The 24183-nt window shown below is 37.2% G+C and overlaps 1 protein-coding gene across 1 annotated transcript in view; it reads right to left on the bottom strand.

Moving 5' to 3' along the window:
- Positions 1 to 1232: 1232 nt before the first annotated feature.
- LOC134535356 (uncharacterized) overlaps positions 1233 to 24183 on the bottom strand; it is a 52313-nt gene continuing 29362 nt past the window's right edge. Inside the window, exons 3-6 of the mRNA XM_063374426.1 lie at positions 19507 to 19562; positions 17909 to 17962; positions 14264 to 14350; positions 1233 to 1424 (exon numbers count right to left, since the gene is read on the bottom strand). Of these exons, the coding sequence (XP_063230496.1) occupies positions 1233 to 1424; positions 14264 to 14350; positions 17909 to 17962; positions 19507 to 19562 (389 nt within the window). The remainder of the gene's footprint in view (positions 1425 to 14263; positions 14351 to 17908; positions 17963 to 19506; positions 19563 to 24183) is intronic.

Below are 24183 nucleotides of genomic sequence, written 5' to 3'. Positions count from 1 at the left end.
AACAGATGTCGTCACATGTTGTGTTGACGTAAATATTATTTATTTTTTATGTGGGATGCAGGATTCTCTCTTACGATCGCAAGAGAAGAAGGGCTTCGCTAGACATCAAGGAGAAGGTCAATTGTCTTGCATGATAGTGTTTCTCAGCTGTTTTAAGTCATAGTATTCGACTGAGAAATGAATTGTTTTTTGTGTGAATTCCACCTGATTATAATATAAGTGCTGATTTAGTAACAGGAATTCACCAATTTATACGTAACTCTGAAAAAATTTCATGTCTCTACGTCTCTTATATATATATATATATATATAGAGAGAGAGAGAGAGAGAGAGAGAGAATGAGAGAGAGAGAGAGGAGCACACGGATAAATCCAAAAGAAGTCTCTCCTGGAAAAACCAGAAGCACTTGGAGAAAACAAACCAAATATTGACAAAAATAATCAGGAGCACATGGAGAAAACCAACATACTTCTTGCTAAATCAAACTCAGTAAATCACGAAAAATTATTTTTAAAAATATTACATACAACTTCTGTCAGCTTGTGAACTTCATATTTGTTCAGCAAGGATAGAGTCCTGTAACCCCGGCCTCCAGCAATCTCAAAAACCTTGATCGCTACCGGGGTCTACAAAAAACCTTCTACACACACCGCCACAGGGAAGCAAAGGAAAATAATAAAAAAATATTATATGTACCCTTCCCCTGTCTTGTGTGTATGGGATTCGAAAAAGATTCTATAAGCAACAAATTGAAGTGGGATCGATGGGACGTCACATATGAAGCAAACAGACGTACGGAGTATGAATTTAATGCAATACTGTAACTGCGAGTGATGACGCGTACAATAATAATAATAATATACATTTAGCACTGACATGAAAAATTAATAAGTGATACAGGGAATATAATCGCAACACCACCATGCGCATGGATTTACTAAAAAAGGAATATTATTATGAACTATTATTATGAAAGTTCAAAAAAACGTTTGTATGGCCATTTTTACCGAACGGTATTTTCCACATTGTTTTTGTAGCAACATATCGAGCTATATCGAGCACGCTTCAGAAGTAGTTATAAGTTCTTGAGGGTATTGATCACGTTAGCGCCAGGCGTTAAACGCAGTCACGATCGTTTTACGTAGCATTAAGTCAAATTGCAATTTTCTTTTTCCACCTTCCGTGCAGGTGAACCATCACCAGAAAATAAATAAGGGTCTCTAGTGTTACTTTCAGAGTCGCAGCAAGTCCGCCGCTGCCGTGGCACTTGACCACCCCGGGGCACCAGCGATGTCCATCGCCTCGCGTCTCTCCAACGCGGCCCGGCCGTCGAAACCTCCACGCTCGTTCAGCGCAGGCACTCGTCCCTTGCGGTCCGTCCACCCCGGCGTCACATCGAGCAGTCCCTCTTCCTCGAGAAGAGTCTAGCGGCAGCAATTCTACCTTCCTGCAACTGGCTGCAAATGCCGCACCGCTCACGCTCGTTCCGGGGCCGGCGGCACGATCATATATATCATCTGAAATTTTAATTAACACATAGGGCCACGTGGCTGAGCGCTCAGCGGCGCTGGCATTTAATCAAAAGGCTGACGGTTCGAATCTCGGCAGGTGCGAATTTTTTTTGTACTTGTAAAAAAAAATACGAGTACGTAACATTTCAAAAGTAATAAATATATTTGAATAATGAATGCAAATAAAAGTAAATTTATTAATTAAATTGTAATTTTCAGGTAAGGACATGATAACTAATGGTCAATTAGGTTAGGTTAGCTACATTATAAATACTTTAAAACTTTGTGGACGGTTGATTTGGTTATGATAGTTACATTAAAGATACTTGGAAATCATGTAAACGGTTTCCTAGCGCTGGATAGCTACATATTAAAAAGATTTGCTAAGCAACCATAAAATGATTTTACAGTAATTTTTAATGTAGCTATACTTACCTAATATAACCAACCATCCACTAAACAGTCTATGTGGCATTTTTATACTGGAGAGAAAAAACGCGCGCGCGTAAAAATAAAAAAACATCCAGGGGGTAGGCGCTCCCGATCGGCCAACTTCGGAGAGGATCGGCTTTTGCAGCCAGTTGCAGGAAGGTAGCATTGCTGCCGCTAGACTCTTGTCTTCCTCGCGGTCTTCACACGGAGTATTCCACTCGGAAATCTTCGGCTCGGCCCGAACATTACCGAAAGCGTGCAGTCTAGTGTACCAACTTAACTCTCGCTAGCTCGACAGTGCAAATTCATAAAAGTTCAAGTAATTAATTTTACCAATTAAATTACCAAAAAGTAAATAAAAGTAATTAAATGTAACAAGAAATTGAATAAATATAAAACAATTAAATATAGTGACCAGTAAGTAATCACACATGGTTGAGGCAGTTACCAACATGGTAACAGTCCTAGCACACGCCAGAAGTTAAATACAGAGTCTTGTGCCATTGCATAATTTTGGCGAATCCAGATTCCGCGGCAAAATTATTGGCGAGTCAACTTTCAGTTTGAGGCAGTGAAAAGGCATTTCTGGCATACCTAACGAATTCAAAATTTCGCAAGGAGGCATCAACATTGCATGATGAAGATTATGGAAAAAACGTGGTCATAAATAAAAAATAAAAACAAAGACGCACAACTTCCTCCACCAAACCCTCTTAGAACTGATGTTAGACCACAACCGCGAGTGGAAGGCGGTGAGTGGTTGTGGAGAAAACTGAAAATTTATAACAATACCTGTTTATTTTATATATATAGTTTTGAGCTTATACAATGAGGTACGTGGATTTGCATTCATATCCCAGATCTCAGCTCAGGTACCTTTACTTACATTTGCCTTAGTCTTCCAGAACTACTCCATACATATACCACAATAATTATTGTGTTGGGTCAATCTATGTTTACCTCTATTTCAATTATATGTAAATTCTTGTAAAATATTTACAAATATACACATGTTAAGACACTAACAGTTATGGTAACACCAATACTGATTAATTTTACGGTAAATTGTGTTTACGGTACAAGGGCGAAACCAGCCATTCTTTTAAGAAAGAAAGGTAAGAAATGAATATATGTCACCAATAGCATTTAATAAGTGTATCCTTGTTCCACTTTAGATAAAAATATTAAATGTAAATATGATAAACACTCGCATTCTTATATAACATTTAAAGACCAATCTTGGGTGTACACATGATAAATTCATAGATGTGTTATTTGCTAGAGTGAAATAAGATTATAACTTCAGTGGTTCACACAAAGCACAGGGACCTTTACAAAAGGTTACTCTGCAGTCCATACTACAATGAAAATGTGAAGAATAGCAACCCAATGAACGCAATAGCATCTACGAAGATGCTTTAACTGACCTGCACAGACAAGACGTAATGATTAGTACGAAATAAATTTAATTTTGATACTTAGTTCATAATATAAAATTAATTATTTTTTAATCTGCGGATACCACCTACGTGGCTTTCTGGTGTTTTATTTCAATTAGTAATTTTACTCTGAAAAAAAAGTATATTTACCAGCACAATACTCTCTCATTTACTTGAGCACAAAAACAACAATGTTTAAGGACGGTATTGAAAGACGTTCGGGTAAAATAGCGAATAAGCACTGCCTTTTTGGGGTACAGCCGTAACCTAACTCACGGGCCTTGTTCCAGAACGTGTTCGAACCGGATCCCAGAAAGGAAACATCGGCAACAGTTTGAATAAACTTAGTTCTACGGGAGACTAGAAACTGGTTTCAACGCATTCTAGCCGACGTTTTGCAACCACCGATGAAATTGTTACGGCAAAAATATTACAGTTAGCACCTCCGCACAAAAATATAACAGCCTTTATATTTTTCGTTGCTATTATTTCTTGTTATAACCATTAAAATGTACCAAATGTATTCCAGAATAGTTTCGCTATCATAAAGTTTCATTTGGCACACCAACTCGCTTGGTACGTCTCCCGATGATCACAAAAGTGACTATATACGAGTTAGGGTTACCAACTATTTCACCCTGAGCATAAGGGACTCTGAACTCCACCTAATAGAACGTGGGGTCCGGGGGTCCTCCCCCGGAAAAATTGGAATTTCTAGATGCAAATTGGTGCTATTTTAGAAGTTTTTGTATCTGAAAATAAATTATGCACCTGGTTGAAATATTAAAAATTTTTGTATTGACCTAATAATTTTTTTGAGTGATGAATTTAATACATAAAGATATTTTAAGTTAACAAAGTATAAAAATTCCAGATATCTCATATGTGATTGAACATTGGTAAACTAACTTCAACTCTCTCCAATGCAAAATGTGATCAGGAAAAAAGTGTGGGAAGGGGAGGTTTGCTAAACCCACTTAGCCTTTCCCCCGCCCCCCTTAGATTAGAACCACCCCTAGAGACACCATAACAAGCAACTTAAAAAAATATATTTTAATAAATGTATGCCTAACATATATTTTCTCATTTTTCATTCCACCAAACAAACCCAACTTTAAATTAAATGTCATCTCGGGTATATAGTACACAATATACAACATGCAAGACACAAAAAGCAATGTTTCACAAAAAAACTTAACTTGGCAACAACTTGCCACCTGTCGGCGTCAACATTAACTATTTGGTGGCCAGTGAACTGCGGAGTAAACGGAGCCTCGCAATGTCGCAATACATATAACAGGTGGTGCGGCGCAGGCGGGAAAATACTTTTCAATTTAATGCGGGTGTGTGAACTGAACTTTAAACAAGATACGGGAAATATCACGTCCCATCCTGCCTACGTACGGGATAATTCTTTTAGTCACAGAATACGGGAAATCCCGTACAATACGGGACGGTTGGCAACCCTAATACGAGTTAATGTCACCAGATGCGCGTCCACCATCTGGACGAAATCAACGAAACAGTGAACTCTGCGCATGCGCGGAATTTGGGCAACAGATCAGCAACGGTTAGGACACCAAAATCCGTCCCCTAAAAATAAGGATATGGTGGTGTCCTATCGTGCACTTGGAATACTGTTAGGGTACAGGTGTAGCATATTCAACACCTACACCCTTAGTTTTGTGTCTTGGAATACCAGCCTGAAAGGAAAGGTGTTGAGGGACACTGACCAGCCACTGTCAGTAGAAGAACAAGCCAACTCCCGAGACTTGAAGACACGAGGAGGAACGACCATGCAATCCAGCTGCTAGCCTCGTCGCATCCACAACCCTCGTCGGAACATGATCTCCGCCCTCCTCAACCCTCGCTGGCCCTTCCTTGTTTTATTACCTCCATAACTTGCCTTTCCCTCTCATTACCCGCGTCCATCCCGCCAGAGTCACCCCTCCCCCCCCCACCCCTCGCGGCAGTTCATCTGCGCTCCAGCGCTGCCAACTGCTCCTTCCCCTGGCGGGATCTCTATCTTCCCTCGCCCCGCTTCTTTATTGCCTTCTTTTATTTCTGCACTCGCTTCCCTCCGAGCTGCGTTGGTCAACAGCTCCGAGCAGCTTAAAACTGCGCTATTTATTTTCCATGAAACCCCTCCTCGAGTGCACGCGAGTGACCTTCGTAATTCAGTTGCGAAGGCGAACACTCGGTACTAGACCCAAGGCCCTGCTTATCTCCGCGTGCAAATTCCATCGTGACATTCATGCTGATTCGAGCTTGGTAATACACCGGGGCTCGTAAAAATGTGAACTCTTCTGGATGGCTCATGAATCATGCCTTATACTTTCTATGAAAACTTGCAGTAGTTGGCAAATGAAATTTTTTCGAGAAGACTTGAGCGTGATTGTCATCAACGTTTTCGATCTAAAATATTTCACCTAATACACTTTAAGATAATTACTTTCATCAAAACTATAGAGTGTACATAAATGATAGAATTTCCAAGTTATTTCTAAATAAATAAAATAATCTAAGAGTTCTCAAGTACAAAAAATACCTATTGAATCTGTGTCTTAAATCAACGAACAAGGCTTTCATATCTACTTCAAAGACCGAAAGTGCATCATTTGATATCAAGCATTGTCCTACTTATAATATCATTATTGCTACATAATTAATGTTATCTATGATCATGCTCGTCAAGAAGGAAGGGGTGAAGTAGGGGAGAGGGGGTTGATTTTCGAGATTTATGAAGTTGTATTTCTTTAAGTGCGTTATGAAAAAAATGATGACAGTGAGTTTTTACGATGCGTGCGCACCATGCAACGAAATTTTCACAGAAAATTGGCGATCCCGCAAATATACTTTCAGTAAAAATTAGGGGAGGTACCAGACGTCTTGGTCTAGCATATGAAACATTATATCAGTGAAAATACCCGGGAATATATATTTGGTACACTAATATAGTCATAGTAAGGAGTAATTTCAAGTTTTAAGAAAACTAGGAATACTGGTATTAAAACAATTATTTGTATTCTCCTTGCAATCTTCTTTCAGGCTTTGTAGCGCAGTTTTTATAGTGCGCGCTTAATAAACTAAAGGAACGTAGTTAAAACTTGGCAGTGGAAAATGATTACTTTTTTAAATTGCAGATTACTGGATTATACTAATTATTGTGCTTTAAGCAAATAAATTTTATTTGTTGATCGTATAGCTATAATATTATTAAATACATAGCTGGATTGATTTTTTCATACTAGGTAGGCCTATATCCTCTATTTTTACTTAAAGTAATATTAAATTATTTACCTATGATTGGAAATGAATAGCCATGTATTTTCATAGGTAATAAAAAGAAAACTTTATAATAGTAAAACTATCCTTTAATACTTAGTAATTTATAGTCATCTAACGTGTGCGTGAACTATATAGAATTAAACTTTTGATGAATGTTAATAAAATTCCTTGTCAAAAATGAGGTCCAAGCCGAGGTTTGGTACTTATACAAGTCTTTTTCGTTTTTATCGGAGAAATTTCATTATAGTTTAACCTTTCGCTCGGAAAATCGGATGATTCGACGTAGCTGCTCCGGTAGCGAATTCTAGAGGTGGCTGAGGGACTTGTGTGAGTCGCGTTCAGAAATTTAGTGATTGATATTGAATACTGGTCCATATAATTAAAAGGATTAATTTATTGTGAGTATATGTAATAGAAATTGTGTTTATAAATTTGTCAAGTGTATTTATATAAGTGATTTTATGTTACCGTATGTATAATGTAACTACAAATTTAAAATATAAATTATTATATTATTATTTAATAAATAATTAAAATTAATAAATAAGAATAAACATTCCGCATATTTATTGATTTTCAATTTTAATCAAAATGTATCAAGTTTTTTACTAAATTAAATAATTTATTTTATATACATGTTTATATTAATATTGATTACTGAGTATTTTTTTAATGCTTAAGTTTATTCTGATATGACTATAATTACAAATCTATTGTTTATGGAATTATTAGGAAACCTTACTTTTAATGTTATATGCACCGATCACGTTTAGAGTTATGTAGATGGTAACTTTTACAGTTTTCAGATATTTTTGATTTTGGTTTTTTTAACGTTTCAAATTGAGTAATTGAGGGGCGGAGAAGTCCAAAAAAAAAATGTCTGCCCCTGGGTCCATGGTTTTTCCCGATGGCCCTGGCTGTAACTCAACTCATCCACGTACTGCTGTAAAGTCTATAGTTATAGTATTATTTGAAAGGTGGTATTTACAAAGGCTAGTGCAACGTCATAGCTTTAATTTTGCACAAATGAACCAGCGCTTAAAAACCTTAAAACGAAAGAGATTTAAGCACCGGCAACATTGTTGAAGCCGGTTTAAAGTTATCCAAGACGATCTGTAAACCTGACATCATTTTTTTTTTTCGTAACAGTCACACAATACAGTTATTTTCAATGAAAACAATTCATTGCAATTTGTGTTCGAATGTTGCTGGACTTTCAAACAAACGCGATGTAACTAACCCTAACGTAAAATTAAACTTTTTTTCTGCGTAAATTTGGCATCGGGTTCAATTCTAAATTTCGGAAATGTCACAACTCAGTGCCACGGGTCGGACACAAAAGAGGGTTAGATAATGTGTAGATGTTGAGTGCGAGAGAGAGAAAGAGAGAGAGAGAGAAGGGAATGTGGGAGGTTTCGACCGAAATAGCGGCCCATCAGTCGTGCATGCTGGTGACATCCATCAATGGGCCTAACGTCCGTGAAAGCTACCAGAGCGAGACTTTAACGACAGTAGCGCTGGAAGTGACGCGTTATTCGCACGGAAATGGGATGAATCCATTAGCCCCTTCTTTCAGTTTTTGACATAATACGATTTACACAAATTGCCCTTTGATTAAATGTTTCTTCCGTTATCTTTATGGATATCGTTCTTGGTTTTACATTATTGTTTTGAACGCCTTCTTAGAAAATTGTTTAGAATAAATTTTTTAGCTAATTAAAAAACATAAGGGCAATGGAATTACTTTGTGACTACTTTTTATAATAGAAAATTCACTCTTTAATACTTGGCATTTATTCCACCTCGGCTTACAAAAAAAAACATTCACGCTGCGAATTTACCTAAGACACTATCTCACACAAGGAGTTCTTTTTTTGATTTCCTTTTTATTACAATTAATTATGGGATTGTTCTGATAATTTACACCTGTAATATTCTTACATTTTTTGTTGTCAACGGATATTACTGAACGTTACTATCGAGCTACAAAAGGTTTCGAAAGTGATCATAATAATAAACAATTGCGTGGATTTATACCGCTAATCTATACTATACTAATATTATAAAGCTGAAGAGTTTGTTTGTTTTTTTGAACGCGCTAATCTCAGAAACCACTGGTCCGATTTGAACAATTCTTTCAGTGTTGGATAGTACATTTATCGAGGAAGGCTATATATAGGCTATATTATATTATCAATAACATTAGGGATCCTTACTAAAAGTCCAATTTAGAATCAAATGCGTTGGAGGGGGTTAGATACAACATGCAGTACACGTACGAAGTGTGTGTTGACAATGCCGCAGGCGCTAGAAGTTTATTTCCTATTGCCTATTAACATTGTTGCCACGCACTAGATGCCTTATCATTCTTAATTTTCCCATACAAGTAAAAAACACCCGTGTTATATTAGCAACGAAGCAATCAGTACCCTCATAAGAGTTCAATTAGTATTTAAATACTATTTATCACTTTAAATCGCAAACCTAAAATGTTATTTTTTTTCCTCTCTCTGTCTTTAATTTGTTTTTTATTGCCCTTTTTTTCAAGTATATATATTTTACAGACTTGAAACTTCACAGTAATGTTCCTTATGTTGCGAAGAATGACATTTTCCGAAAATTAGATCCCATGGGTGGTTAAAACCAGGCAACAGTGGGTACTTTGTCTGCATGAGAACAGGATTTTGCATTGTTCATGCCTTCTGCGTCTCCATGGCAACGGGCATCGCGCGGCAGTGGCGTACTCACAAGGAGGGGCATGTATAATGAGCGGCGCAAGAGTGATCTGCCTGTAGACTGCCGTAGCGAAGTACGAGTACATCAGTTGTACGTTGCGTGCACGAGTCGGGAAACCATCGGTGCTATTCATTTTCTCTCCGGTACATTATACAGCATTGTAATAATTTTTCACTGAATGTTTTTTTATTTACCATTATTGTAAATGGGAGATGTGGCTTAATTTTTTTCCCATTAGTATAGCCGTGCGAAGCCGGGTCGGGCAGCTAGTAGATAATATTAATTAAATAACGTTGAGAAATATTGAGAAAAAACTTAAAATGTAACAGAGCTATAGTTTTGATTTTAAAGGAAAAGCCTTTAAAAATAGTAATGACCAGAAAAAAACATGGCGTTGAGGCAAAATATTAAGTTGTTTAAATACGTGACCTGCTCATGCAAAAAAACTTTTTTTACTGTTTTTTTGTGGTTTTTAAAAGTAAAATAAAGCCACCCCTTGATCAACACTAGTCTCGGAGACTATAGGTTAGGGATATTTTCGTCTTACTGTGCACAATAAGAGCACGTAACTTTAACATTTCATGCAAAGTTGTATTTTCACTCCGCGAAAACTCGATTCCATTCGACTGTGTCGCTAAATTTTCTTGGAATTCGGATTCGCAAATATTCAAACACTTAAAAAAACATCTCTTATAACAACGGCACAAAACGCGCCAGTAAGAATAAATTTCAACTAAGTATCGCATGGGGCGTCAGAATGAATAATAAAACGTAAATTTCCCTAAAGGTTTTATATGAATACATCTGGCGGCCTCTCACTACTGTTTATTTCTAGCAATACGAACACGATTGTCAGTGCTTCTGTCGCGAAAGGCCAAGCATTCCGTAGAAACCAATTCAAAAAAGGAAAGACACGAATCGCGGCCAATCTCAAACTTTTTTCGCACAATAAAATGCACCTTTACAAACACACCATTTCTGAATGAACAAAAAAAATTATTTACAACAAACATGAGCTGAATAAGTTTTAAGCAGAAGCAAAATTGTGCCCTCTATTTTCAGGAAGTGGTTTTTTTTATGTTGCTCTCTTTATTTGGGGATTGGCCCATTCCTGCGGCAAAGAAAATAAAATACCTGGAGACATACGATTATTTTGTGATTAATTTACAAAAATAAAACTCATATTTTATTATTTGTGCGATTTTATGAAAAAAATCGGGGATTTTTTAAAATTTATTTTTTGATTTGATATTTCTCGCTTACGATATCCTTAACGATGTAAACACAAACAACTAGTAAGGAAAATTGAGAAAAAAATTGGCCATCGCTCATGATAAGGAGCAATCACAGCATTTAAGAATTTATGTGAAACGATTTCAGGGAACCAAAGAAATTTTAAACCAGAATTTCATTTTCAAAATGTAAATGAATCAACCATGATTAAGAAAGTAAAACAGAAACAAATATATTAAGAGCCATTGAGAACAACTTAATTTATAATCTTCAGACAACGCACTGGCTAGTATGGTACACGAAGGTTCTCAGAACAAAATTCGCTGTAAAATTAGTCAAGAGACTCAGGTGTACCAAAACTGAAAATTCTCTCTTGCGAAATCATCGTAATAAGTATAAACCTTCGTAGGTATAGTCCCCTCGCTTGACGTTTATGGATACCAAGAATATAAGTAAACATGCCATTTCTTCCAGGCACTACTCTTTGATCCACTTTCCAATTTTGTTACCGAAGAATTACGGGTGTAAGGCCCCGCCATCTTGGATTTTTCCATATTTTTGCTCTAATTCAAATTTTTAATTATTCATCTCAATTTTTTTGCATGTCAAGGCGTAAATCATATCTCCCAGACCTTCTATACGTTGTTGCAACCACACATTTACTAACAGTCTCCAGTCTGTAAGGGCCGAAGGGAAATAACTTATTATTTCTCGCGGGCGAATACAACTATCAGGATATTCACACCAGTTCACAAGTGCTGACTTAAACATGTAGTCAAAGCTAAGTTCCTATGTCATCGCAAACGAAAAAAATTCAGCACGGGAGATTTATTGCGAGCAGTATCAAAATATTTTAGATTGCAATATGACAAGGCCTTATCCCCCTTAAGAGTCAACCACCAATAGTTTTTTTTTTTAATATATCGCTAGACTCAAAATTTTTTCCGAATAACAAATCGTGACGCGATACACACAGCAATATCCGTGCAAATATTTTATATATTTTTAATGACAATAACTTCATCGGCCTACTTAGGGTCGCAGGGAAAAAAAGAGGTGGATTCAGCACTCATTATTTCCCCTAAACTCTGCTTTCTTTGCGCCGTCGTGTCTCCCCCTCCCCCCACCCCAACACATGCGCGTCGCAAGGGCTTGTTTACAGCTGCGACGGGGGCGAGTAATCAAGTTATTGTAGTGGAAATTGAAAATGATGGCTGAATGGATGGGAGCGGAGAGGGGGGAGGTCTAAAGGTTGTTATAAAGCAAGTATAAGCTACAAGGAAGGGGGTGTTGTAGGGGTTGAACAACGGCAATTTACTGTAGGGGAGGCAAGGCAGCACGAAAAAAGAAAAATATATAGCGGCAAAGGGTACTTCGGTCAAAAGGCTTGCGGCAAACAGATTTGGAGCTTTGAAAGAGCATCTCCGGTATTAATGATACCCTAGTACTTTTTTTTAAGATTATCATTCATAAGCCCGAAAGTAAACACTGCAATTATTTCACTTTATTCAGTCAGTCCCCTTTAAAGTTGTAACAAAGAAGAAATTGCAAAAATTATAAAACAATCTGATTAGTATTAGTTTATGGACAGAGTGTCTTATAAAGTCGCTATGGTTATTATCTAGCTCGCGGAACAAAACGTAACTGTATGAAGGTTAATTCTAGAAGTTGGTTAAATAATCTGAAACGAACTCGTTAGGAAGAATCTTAAAAATGCCATCATAGAGAGAGTATTGCTGTATAAAGATTTTAACGACACGTCAGCAAGGAATTAGCGTTAAACTTAAATATGAAAAATATATATATATATATATTGATATCTAGATAGGACAGGGTGGTGTGGTATCGCTCTGTATTTGGCCTATAATTATGGCAAAGATTGCGTACAATCACTCTCTAACTTCTAACCTTCATGATCTGATGGTGGTAATTTTTGTCCTAATTTGCAACCGGAGAATCACCATGCCAATCCACCTTACACCAATTTTGTTTCAACCAAAGTTTTGACTTAAAATTCATAATAATCAATTAAGGCTAAGTTAAATTGAGTTAGCCATCAAGCACCCTTGCTAAAACAAATCTTAGAAATCAAGGATAGCTCAACGATTAGGTTAGAGGAATTAAATTTTTAGGCAAATAGAACGAATTAATGTAGGAAAGTGTGATATCCAGAAACGTTATTCACTTGGGCTCTGAAAGGATCTTATAACAGAAAAAAACTTAGAAATGCCTAAAAACCATACTCAAAAAGCATAAAAGGTTTAATGGGGTGACCTGTGCCTATTCAGGGTACACAATGACAAAATACAAACAGAGAATAAATGCATTACATGTGGTCTTTTTTAAAAAAACTTTCGATCTAGAGACACATTGTCAAACAAGTTTATAAATTAATCGAATGTCAGCAAATTTATTTGGTTTACAAGTTCTTAAAAACTTGGAACGACTGCCTTTTGTCTGTAGTACACAGAAAAAGAAATTATCCACTTTTACAAAAGATTCCTTTGGAAACCAGCTACCAATAAATATTTTGTAATACTACATGAAATATATTGTAACTTGTCACTTTGTACATAAGGCTATGGCTATTTTAGCATAAATATATATATATATATATGTTTTCCGAGATAATACTGAGTATTTTTTAAGAAAATTGGCGCACCATTTTTTTTAAATCATGTAAAATATAATCGAATACTTAACTATTTTTATTTATTTGAATTAATGAGTGCAAATAAAAGTACATTTATCAATTAAATTGTAGATTTCATTTCACTCCCTCTTTGTATTAATGGGCACGGTTAACACTGCAAAGCTATTCAGAGAACGGTTTGCAAATAACTTTAACTATTGGAGGTACTGGGACAACACTATGCACAAATTCCCGGGTATCTAAGCCAAGTATTTCTGCGAATAGTATAATGCAAACGAACCAATTTACAAATATATGTAATTTTACATGAATATTTCAGTTCATTTACAAAAAAAATTACAATATAGAATGCATAACTGTAGATAAGAATTATTTGATATTGACCCTACGAAAATTTCATAATGTTATGAATCCAGTAACTCAATTTTAACAGGTTCTCTCATGCTAGTTTTAGAAATACTGAATAATTAATTTTTCATATGCCTCTTTCATATTAAAACCACACGATTTTGAAATCTCTCAGTGGCACTGTACTAAATATTAGAATAAGACTGTGCTCCAGGCCACAGTCTTGCGCTTAGAGGCGATACCTTGCCAGAAGAACCAGCGAGCGTGAAGATATTGGTATGAAAAGTTTCTATCCAGTGACAAATTTGTTACTGTTTAATATTGAAATTTGCTTTCTCTAGAGCATATATCACACTTTAAGGTATTTACATAGCCAATATTGATATCAAGTTGTCAAAGTATTATTACAGTTGTGGTCATCCCCCCCCCAAAAAAAAATTAATTAACTACTAAACGTCAATGACTTCACGGCATCTAGCCACTTTTAACTTCAAGCATTAAATTAAAGTATATAATATGTATGCTTTTACAAAACCAAATTCTTAAAAACGACTGATAATTGTTATTGTCTAAAAACTATAGAAATCAAGATGGTGTCGTTCTGCAAAAGGAAAGATGGTAACGTGCTTGTCTCCAACATCGCACGGGGGCAGACGTCTGTCCAAGTCTTGCCTGTCGCTCTCGTCGCTGGGAGTCTGACGGTAGCTCCGCTGCCGGCAGCACCGTCGGGGCTGTTCTCTGCCCTGGGAAAGGCGGTAATTGGAGCCCGCCCTCGCCCCACCGGTAATGGCTTAATGAAATCAACCCCCGCACACGGACCATGAGTCCCGAAACTCCCCCAACCCACACGCCCGCCTCCCGTTTGTTTGAAGAATGGAGGGAGCTCGATGCAGTTGACGTCCACTTCGCCTTCGTGCTACCGGCCGCAGACAAAAGCCTCGAGAAAATGGGGGAAAAAAAACGGGTGGTGGGGGAAGCTCCCGGGGCAACGTCTCTGTTACCAGGAAACTTTTGTCTTCTGAACATTATCCTTCGCACACAAACACCTGACGAAGCCAAATTTGTTAAATGGGTCCGGCCCAGTGTTAGTGAGACGCTCGCTGGTGCTTCTAGCGCGGTATCGCCTGTGGAATGGCACGCAGTCTTCTCGTCGTGCGTGGAGCAACTGTGAGATTTGAGCGGTGACCGTGATATATTATGGCGGGTAAATTAAAATAAGGTGTAATGCAAGTCCCTCGCGTGTTGCATGCCTAAAACGCAGTTTTTTTAAAAAAAAAAATACAGAAACATAACTACTCGTCCGCCTTCAGCGTATTATTAAATGATTTTCGCAAACAGAACCCAACTCAGGTATCTCGAGCAGGTTTCATATCTGCGTGGTTTCTTCTGAAGCTCTGTTGCGCAACTTTTGTGTGCCCAGATAGATTGGGCGTGACGAACCAAAAAAAAAAACGCACAAACGTCCAGAGTAACTCACGACTTCTGTATTAAGTTTAGTTACAAAGATCTCCTGTAAAAAAATAAAGCTATATTTGTCTAATCTCTGCGTAAAATTTATCAGATGTGTTTTACATAGACGATGCGTATGTTGATGTTGATTTCAAGTCATAAGTCGTATATCTGCAATAAAATATGTTGCTCAGGAACTCAGGGCAAACGAGCCAAAGTCAGCTATTTTTGTTTTATTGCGGATATGTCAAGTTAGTTTTCTATGAAACTATAACAAAACTTACTGAAAATGTTTTCTATAACATTTTTAGTAAGAGTTTTTAGAGCCTTAGTAAAACAAAATCTGAGTTAAACACACACTATTTACAGTGACATTGTTATGTAACTGTGGCTGTTAGAAAAAAATTCCTAAATTTAGAAGAAATTAATTATAAGTTTCTTCTTATGCCAGCAACATATATGTGGAGGTTGATGGAAAACATAGTACCATTGAAAGAGTGACAGGTTTATTCTCTCTCTCTCTCTCTCTCTCTCTCTCTCTTGTAAAGTTCCGCAATTGTGTCTGGTTCTGTGGAACTATTTGCAGGGTCTCGATGAACAGTGGCGTAATCACGAGTGTCAGAACACGATAAGGCCCCTTTTAGACGAGGTGGTTTAGTTGATTCAACGAAGATGCCTGATTGCCTCTTCAACTAGTTGAATACTTTTGGGCTGGTTTCACACAAGGTAACTTGTGGAATCAACTTCTCTTCCCAGCGGGAGGTCGGTGCGATGTTAGAACCCGACGAAGCAGCAGCGCTACTTGTACTGCTTTCCTGCGAGTAGAGAAGCAATAAAGGAGAAACACAGTCGCAGAAAAGTAAGGGTTCATCCGTTGTTACAAAATCGGGAAATAGGAGCTATCTAACTACTAGGTATATCCACAACTAAGCTGTATTACTAGAGACCTGCAAAAATCGCGGTTTCGATGGCCTTCAGGATAGACTGCACATACCCCTGTACACTCGGACAAATAACGCAAGTTCATTGGCTGCCGACTTGTAAGTCGTCTCAGCTGGTTTGTCTGTGATTCGATCCTTCTTGTTTATAACTGGTTGAGATTGGTCCAGATGAACAGTAAGCCAATAGAAATATTATCTAGGAGGTATATGTGTTTGAATTCTAGTCTATCACCGAATGAATCCGCGAATTTTGCAGTTCTCTATGTATTACTCACGCCTGATATCCCATATCGCGGGACTACTATAAACTTATTCACATTGAAACCGACGGGTGGAACTCCCTCCATTATGACCTCGGTGGACTCAACCAGGGGACTGTGTGTGAAGGACGAATGCCGAGTGTTGTCTACTGGTGGAGATGAGAAGATTGGCGGCACAGTCACCGGAGCAGACGAGTTGACCGCGTGTGAAAGGGGTTCGCACGGTTCCCAGTCATCTGCTGCATCGCTGCACTCCTTCGCGCCCGTCCGTCCAACCAGTGCAGTCGACTAGTCGCCTCGCCTGGAAGAGGTCCGGAGACGCAGCACTTCACGTCTGACGATCACGCACAGGGGCTTTGGGGCGATCCGGACAGGACTCAGAACCACTTGGCCTACCGCCTAGTGGCGGTCCTATGGCAAGGGGCGATAGGGGCTATCGTCCCCTCCTTTCTCCCAACTATCCAACCCCTCAAACTATAAAACACCGAAGGGATATAAAAAATATCTAATCCAGGATGAACATATCCTTTAAAGTCAGTCAATTTTAAGTAGATTTCGAAGAAAGACTACCTATTGTAGCCGTTACCGTGATGTGACTTCCGGAAAACGTTTATATAGTTTTTCGTTTCATGGTCCATCGACACCAAAATCATCTTCATCTCAAAAGTTTATAAATATATTTATATGTAGGCCCTACATATATGTCACATTTTATTGACTTGGGAAATGTTCGTGTTTTGTCTCGCATATTATTCCAGCGGCCGTGGGTGTATAAGTGAGTCCCAGACGACAGGTTCCTCAGTCCATCTCTGACCGTGGTGCAGTGCGGATCGGCTCTCTTCAGTACGTTTCCTGATATTAAGTGGATTTTCCAAAGACAACCTTGATGGACATTCTACCATCAGCAGCGCAGACCTCAATGGTAACGATGTCAACAACTGCAGAGATCTTGGTGCAAGGTCTAGCATCGAAGCCAGGGACACAGATGACTGCGACTGCGACGGCAGCGGAGATCTCATTGGCAGTAGAAACCTCGATGGCAGCGACACCGACGAAGATACGGATCTCATTGTCATCTGTGATACCGACTGAAGAGGAAAAATTATTATGTGCTGTTCCATCAGTTTAAGTTCCACCAACAACATCGGATACCTCAATGAAAGACGGATTTTCTTCGCGTCAGTGTATACACTGTGTGTGCTACGTAATTCACTAACACTTCAAACGCTCGCAGACATGAAAAAGTCGCAAATCGGAATAATGCGCAAAGAATACTGTTTTGGTGCAACAAATGTAGTAAACTACTTTCATAACTAGATAGTCTAAATCGATAATATGAAATCTACACTGGGTCAGTTAAGCGCAAGCAAGAACCTGTTTGCTATAACTAAACAGGCTGTTGTTTTGACTCGTATCTCATGCCAGTCGCTGCGAGTATATAAGTGAGGACTTGACGATGCGACTCTCAGTACATCTCTGGCTCTGGTGCAGTGCGGATCGTATTGTTTGAATAGTCTAATGCATAAAACACGTAATCGTCTATTCTTGAGAATTCGATGATGTCTTTACAATCTTTAATGACAGTCTCGATGGAAGTTGTATAATCAACAGTGCAGACCCCGATGACAGCGTTGTTGACACCTCCTGAGTTCCCGATGGTGACGACGCAAACCTGTTAGCAACGGCGTCAACAGTTGCACCTACTGTTCCAGCAGAGCAGGATATTTTGATGTATGCAGTGACTTCAGTAGCAGAACAATAGTTGTCAACAGTGTCAGTGGCATCAATAAAGGACGCAGCACTAACAGTGTTCCATCATCCAATATCAAAAACTTGAAAATTCATGATTACATAGTACACGATTGTAATAAATATCTGTGAACTCATTAAATAGCAGTGCAACCGGTGTTGTAGTCAGTTTATACGCTATGGAAGATTAAAATCAATTCAGGAATTGTGATGGACTGGTTTCGCATTCATCGGGACCCAAATTTTCTTCTGTGGCAGTGTGAGGCATCATCAAATATATCACTGTCCTCTAAATGAAACTGAGAACTCTGTGCTGTGAGCTGTATGTGGTAATCAACTATCATGTAGAGATGCCCTGAAATTATATTCCAAGGTATGCAAATGACTTGCTTCGTACTCTTGAAAAGACTGTATGAATCGAAAAACTCCAGTTATCTGTTTGTTTATGTTCTTGTAGTAGAGAAGAAAATCTTGTAACAATTTTTTTTAATTGTAATGTTTTATTTTTTAAACCTTTCACTTCTATGGTATTTTTAATTAAATTACCTTTTCTGTATTGATCCAAAATCTAACCAAGCTTTGTATGCGATCGAGTCAATTATTATTTTAATAGGTTTTTTTTTTGTGATTATTGGGATTCTTTTCCGAATATCCAGCTCAATAATTACAGATTTCCAAAATAGCAGCAAAATGTCCAGCAATATGTCAGATATCTTGACAGTTTGCGGCATGTTAATAAATAATACTGCAAACTAGCGGGTACAAATTAAACTAATATGGCGGGAGCGCCCTCTAGCAGACGAAAAATATATGCCTGATCCAAGATGGTGGTCTGTAGAAGATGAAAACAAGATGGCTGTAATGACTATATACTGGCTGACGCAATATCTGTCTTGGCATAAGTAGTGGTAGGTCAGTCTGTCGGTGGCTTCCGTGGAGGAAGGAACCTTCTCCAATTTTAATAGAATGACCTCGCCGGGTTTGAACCGAGGACTCCATGAAATAAGTACGGTTTTATAAAATAAATTTTGATATATAATTTTTTTATATAATTAAAAATGTTTTCCAAGTTTTTCTCAATAAAATTACGGATTTTCAAAATGGCGGTAGTGACATCATAATCCAAGACTGCGGCAGGGGTAAGGTCGAAGTCAAAGCTCCCCTCCAGAGGCTCATTGACGATACTTGACGATGGGGAATTTAAGCCTGATTGGGGAATTTCGTTTTTTTAAGTGCAAAAGTATTATGAGGCATTTCAAATTCATGATTTTTTCCCTCTGAAATTGAATTTTTTATTTTTCAGAATTTTTTAAATTTTTTGGGGAGATTTTTTTCCCCTAAAAACTGGAAATTTTGGCGAATTTTATCGAATTTTGGTAAATTTTGAAGGTCTAGGTCAACTTTAATGTCTAGTTAATGAAATATGGCCGCCGTGTCCCCAGGACGAGGACGGCGACGCGCGCGGACTCGGCCCGGCTTGGCGCGGCGCCCCGCTGGCTGGCTGTCTTCCAGCTCGGCGGCGCCTGCTGCAGACACGCCCCGGCCGTCCGACAGTTGCCTTAGTTATTAACTACCACCTCCCCTGCCCCCGCTCCCTCCCTCCCAGTCGCTCGTGCGAGCTGCACAGCTTCAGGGATTTGATAATTGTTCGAAATATCTGAGCGGTGTTTGTTTACGAAAATCATTTAAGATTACGCCGAGGGCGAATTATTAACTCTTGTTTCCATATTTCGTTTTTAAGCTGTAAGTTGAAAATGAAAAAAAAAAAAAAAACGCGTGTTTTCAGAATAATTTTTCGACGTGAAAAATTCTTGAGAGCACTCGAGGGACTTGCACTACACCTTCATCTTCATTTCCCCGCCATATGATGTTATGGTCAGCACTTAAAAATCGTGTTCGCCCTAGTATGTTACGAATAGAAAGAAGACTGCGCGCCACTCCGGAGGAGATGACAGTGCTGGAAGCACCGGCGACCAGGAGTCGATGTGCTGCCTCGCCTGGGATCTTCCGCAAAGGACTACTCTGGAAAATGTTTGGTTCCCGCCACAAGACATATTTGGTGAAATAGACACCCTATGAAACATCATTCAGGCGATGTTTGATATTTATGGATCTCCTGTATTGATAAATCGTCCATTCTGTTTCAGACCTGAATACGTCAGGGACAGCCAAATACTTTTGTAGCCACGACAAAAACCACGTATTAGTAGAGACAATCAAAATTAGTGTTTCTTTTAAATTTATTTTAAGACAGGTTAGGCACGTATGCTTTTGTACATTTAACGGTTTTGCCTAGATTTGTAAAAGTACAAAAAGTCTGGTATATTATTAACATAATTATTTATATTTGAATTGCACAAAACTAACGCTTTGATAGCAGAAGACGTAATTTTTATTCTTTACTCTTATCATTATTTTAACTTAACTATAGTTTCGTGATTAGACATGCACTTACATGGAATTACATTTTTTTACCTTAAATATTTCTGTTTTAAATATTAGGTTTTGAATTAGGGGTGTATGTACTTAACTTTAAAAGTACAGTGTACCGTTTCTTTTAACATCTATTTAAGTTATCTCATTTTATTGTGGTGAAACAAATCATTATTTTTTTGTGACAGGTAAGTACAAAAGGCGATGTTTGATATTTCTGGCTCTCCTGTATTGATTAATCGTCCATTCTGTTTCAGACCTGAATAAGTCAGGGACGCGAATGTATTTTCACGAACGAAAACGTTGGTCACCCTTGCGTTCACATGGCTATAGGATAACGATAACGAAAATATCGTGCCTCCAAAATCCAATTTAAATTTAGCATTGCGGAAACTGCAGATTCAAAAAAAATATATAAAAGATGAACTCGGATATGCGATGTACAACTCCAACGGAATATCTCACCGCATTTGTTTTCCTTTTTTATGCGCTGGGGCGATTTATATTTCTCATTCCATTTCTAGTTTGTTTTTGTTTTTTCCACTCGTTGACTGTGTTTCACAGATACTCTTTTTTATTAGTTGTTTTTCCGCTTAAGTATCGAACTCAAAACGTCCGTAGATTTGCAATTTCGGAAACGTAGTGCAGATGCTGAAGAAATTACCTACATGCAACGCTATTGCCTTCAAACCTTGTCGACTGTTCATTTATTTTGACCAAACCTGTACCTAGTACTGGCTGAACAAAGACATTGATACGTGATCAGTGAAATTAGTCATGGAAATCTTGAAAATAGTTTCCAACTTAGCTTATTTAAAGACGCCTTTTAAGTGACGGATTAATTTATGAGATTCCATGAAAATGTTTGTGTGTGTATGTATGCATAATATATATGTGTGTTTTATAAAACTGTAATAAGAATCGCGTCTGTAACGATTGGATTCTGATGAACTTTAGCACGATAATAACAATAATGCAAGTAATAATGTAATATTTAGGACATTTTTTATCCCGATAAGGTACATAATTTCCACATGATGCGTGTCTTTTTTTTGCACGCATAGTTCTATAAGGAATTCCTTAATTCCACGGAAACTAATTTGCGGGCACAGCAAGTTCTTGATATTAGTTTTATCACAATGTAGAAGCACCTATTTATTATATTTGAACCAAGTTATTAACTTCATTAAATAATTATAAAACTACTTCATAAATCTTTAAATTATTTTTATAGTCTACACACATTTTAAAATTTGAGCAATAACGGAGTAAAAAAAACTATATCGTTGGTATTAGATAAATCAGCTTTCCATTATTTTTCAGTCATTTAACAATAAAACCCTAAAATATTACAATTATTTTGTTTCGTTATACTTAAAATTTAAGCTACGTCACATTTTTTCTATGTGCCAAAAGTACGAAATAACGACAATTGTTCCATCATACTAGAACTTCATTTCACTCAAAAATATTCTTTGGTGACTTTTTTCCAGCAGCTGTAACAACGATTTTTTTTTGCTTAGCTAAGTAAATAAAAATTAACTTTACATCAACAAAATTATATATATATAAATAAAATGGTTTTCTAAGCTTGAAATATTTAACTATTTAGACCTAAAATTTAATTATCTGGGCATATCTTAAGTTATATGCAATAATTTTGTTGCAGAAAGTGAAAAACGAATGTCTGCATATAAAGAAATAGGTAAAAAAAAGTTTTAAACCTAACTGGGTGCTTAAGATAACTTCGAAAATCAGTTATAATTATTTAGTTAGATTAGCCTAGTATGTAAAAAAGTAAATCCAAAAATAAATTTAAATTTTTTCTGAATCATTGTAGAATGGAACAGTGGCCTCTTTCAATAAGAAGAAACGACATAAAAATAGATTGACATAACGGACCGCGCTTCGTATTAATGTTTGACAGATCATAAAGAATTAAACATTTTGGTAAATGTTTATATCACTTAAAATTCTACGATGAACCGCCAAATTGTGTTTTGATTATTTCATGGTTCATAAATGTTAAATAAATCAAAACAACATTAATATTTTAGGTCGCACACATTGCGCACATAAAAATATTGAAATACATATTATGTATGAAAATTGTACATGCGCTAACTTCTAAGGGCTCATTATAGTATACAAACATCGAAAATTTCAGTTCTTTAAAATATGAGTGAAGGCATAGGCCTTTTAAATTTTTTGGCAGTCGTATCATTGATGTCACGGTGACACCGCAGCTCATTGCTGTAGAGACATAGTGAATCTTAAGTCACTGATTTGAATAACTTAAGTTATAATCACTCTGAACCTGCTGAAGTGAAAAAATAATAATAGTTTAATCAGAGGGTGTAACTGAAAATCTGTGCCTTAAGAGTATAATACGTTGGAAAATAAATTTTAAACTGTTAAATCAGTGACATACCGTTACTGGAATAAATTTCAAGACTACACTGATTCAATTGAAGCAATTTTAACTTTTTAAAATATACAGTGTGAGGCTTTTACATGTGTACAACTGATTCCCAAGGAAAATTCTTGGTACGCTAGTAAGTAAGCAACTAAGCAATGGGTGGTTTTTACATCATGACCAAATACTCTCAAACGTTTTACGTAAAAGTACACTACCACTTGCTTTTCTGACTACACGTTGCTTTTTAATGTGCATTAAATTGCTTTAGTTAATGGTTTAAATTATTTGCGACTTAGTGGATTTGCGGCAATATTCTCGATCAGCGATGACCAATTGGCGGGCCACGACGTCTTTTCGCTTCAACAAATAAGTATTATCAGGTATACTTTTGTTTGTTTGCATAAACAAAACAAACTGACAGCAGACACTTTTACACAGCAGCTATATTCTCACAGAACTATTAAAAGAATTCTTTTTTTTTTTAATTATTTATTGTTTCATGGTATTCTTCTTTTTTTACGTGTAACTTCTGAGCTCTCGGTGTACGGCATTTGGTGCAAGTAATTTCGTGAATGGAAAGGAAGTTGCATGGAACGGAAATGTGTAACCACGGTGCTGCCATCTGTGGCGGATGACAAGCACCAAAGTTCAGAAAGTCCAATATCAATTTATAGTATTAACTGTTTAATTAATTTTAACAAGCTATTCAGTATTTTAATTCAATTCCTTGTCAAAAATTGGTTCCAAAGAAGGGTCTGAGTATTTTTTTCAAGTCTTTTTCACTTTATTCGGAGCCTTTTCATTATATTGCCTCGTTTAAAATTTCAGTCTATTAATCAAATGACTCAATAGTCGACATAGCTGCTCTGGCAGCGAATTGTAGCTGCGGAATTATATTGCGGAAACTACGCATGATTCGTGTCGAGAAATGGAGTTGAAAACACAATTTGCGTATATTTATCACGCTCGGCATTATTTTAAAGAATTCTACGTTAAATTCCGTGTCCGAGTTTCGTGTACTGTTCTTGCACCATGATAACACACGAATCTGCTCGTTACCGAGGTTACATGTTAAACAACTCTCGCGAGCACTGAAAGAATCACTCACATTTTTTTTAAAGGATTATTTATCGTTTTTTAATTACATTTCCACATATTGCATTAATCTGATAATCAACAGAGTAATACAACTTTTAAAAAATTGTGTTAATGTTCATTCTTGTGTGTCTCGCCCTCGGGATGTTTTAACAAACGATTATCCGGCCTCGAAAATAATTAAGTTGGCCATCACT

The sequence above is a fragment of the Bacillus rossius genome, chromosome 8, assembly GCF_032445375.1.
Source record: "Bacillus rossius redtenbacheri isolate Brsri chromosome 8, Brsri_v3, whole genome shotgun sequence".
Lineage (NCBI taxonomy): Eukaryota > Metazoa > Arthropoda > Insecta > Phasmatodea > Bacillidae > Bacillus > Bacillus rossius.
This window is presented reverse-complemented; position numbering and strand designations above follow the sequence as displayed.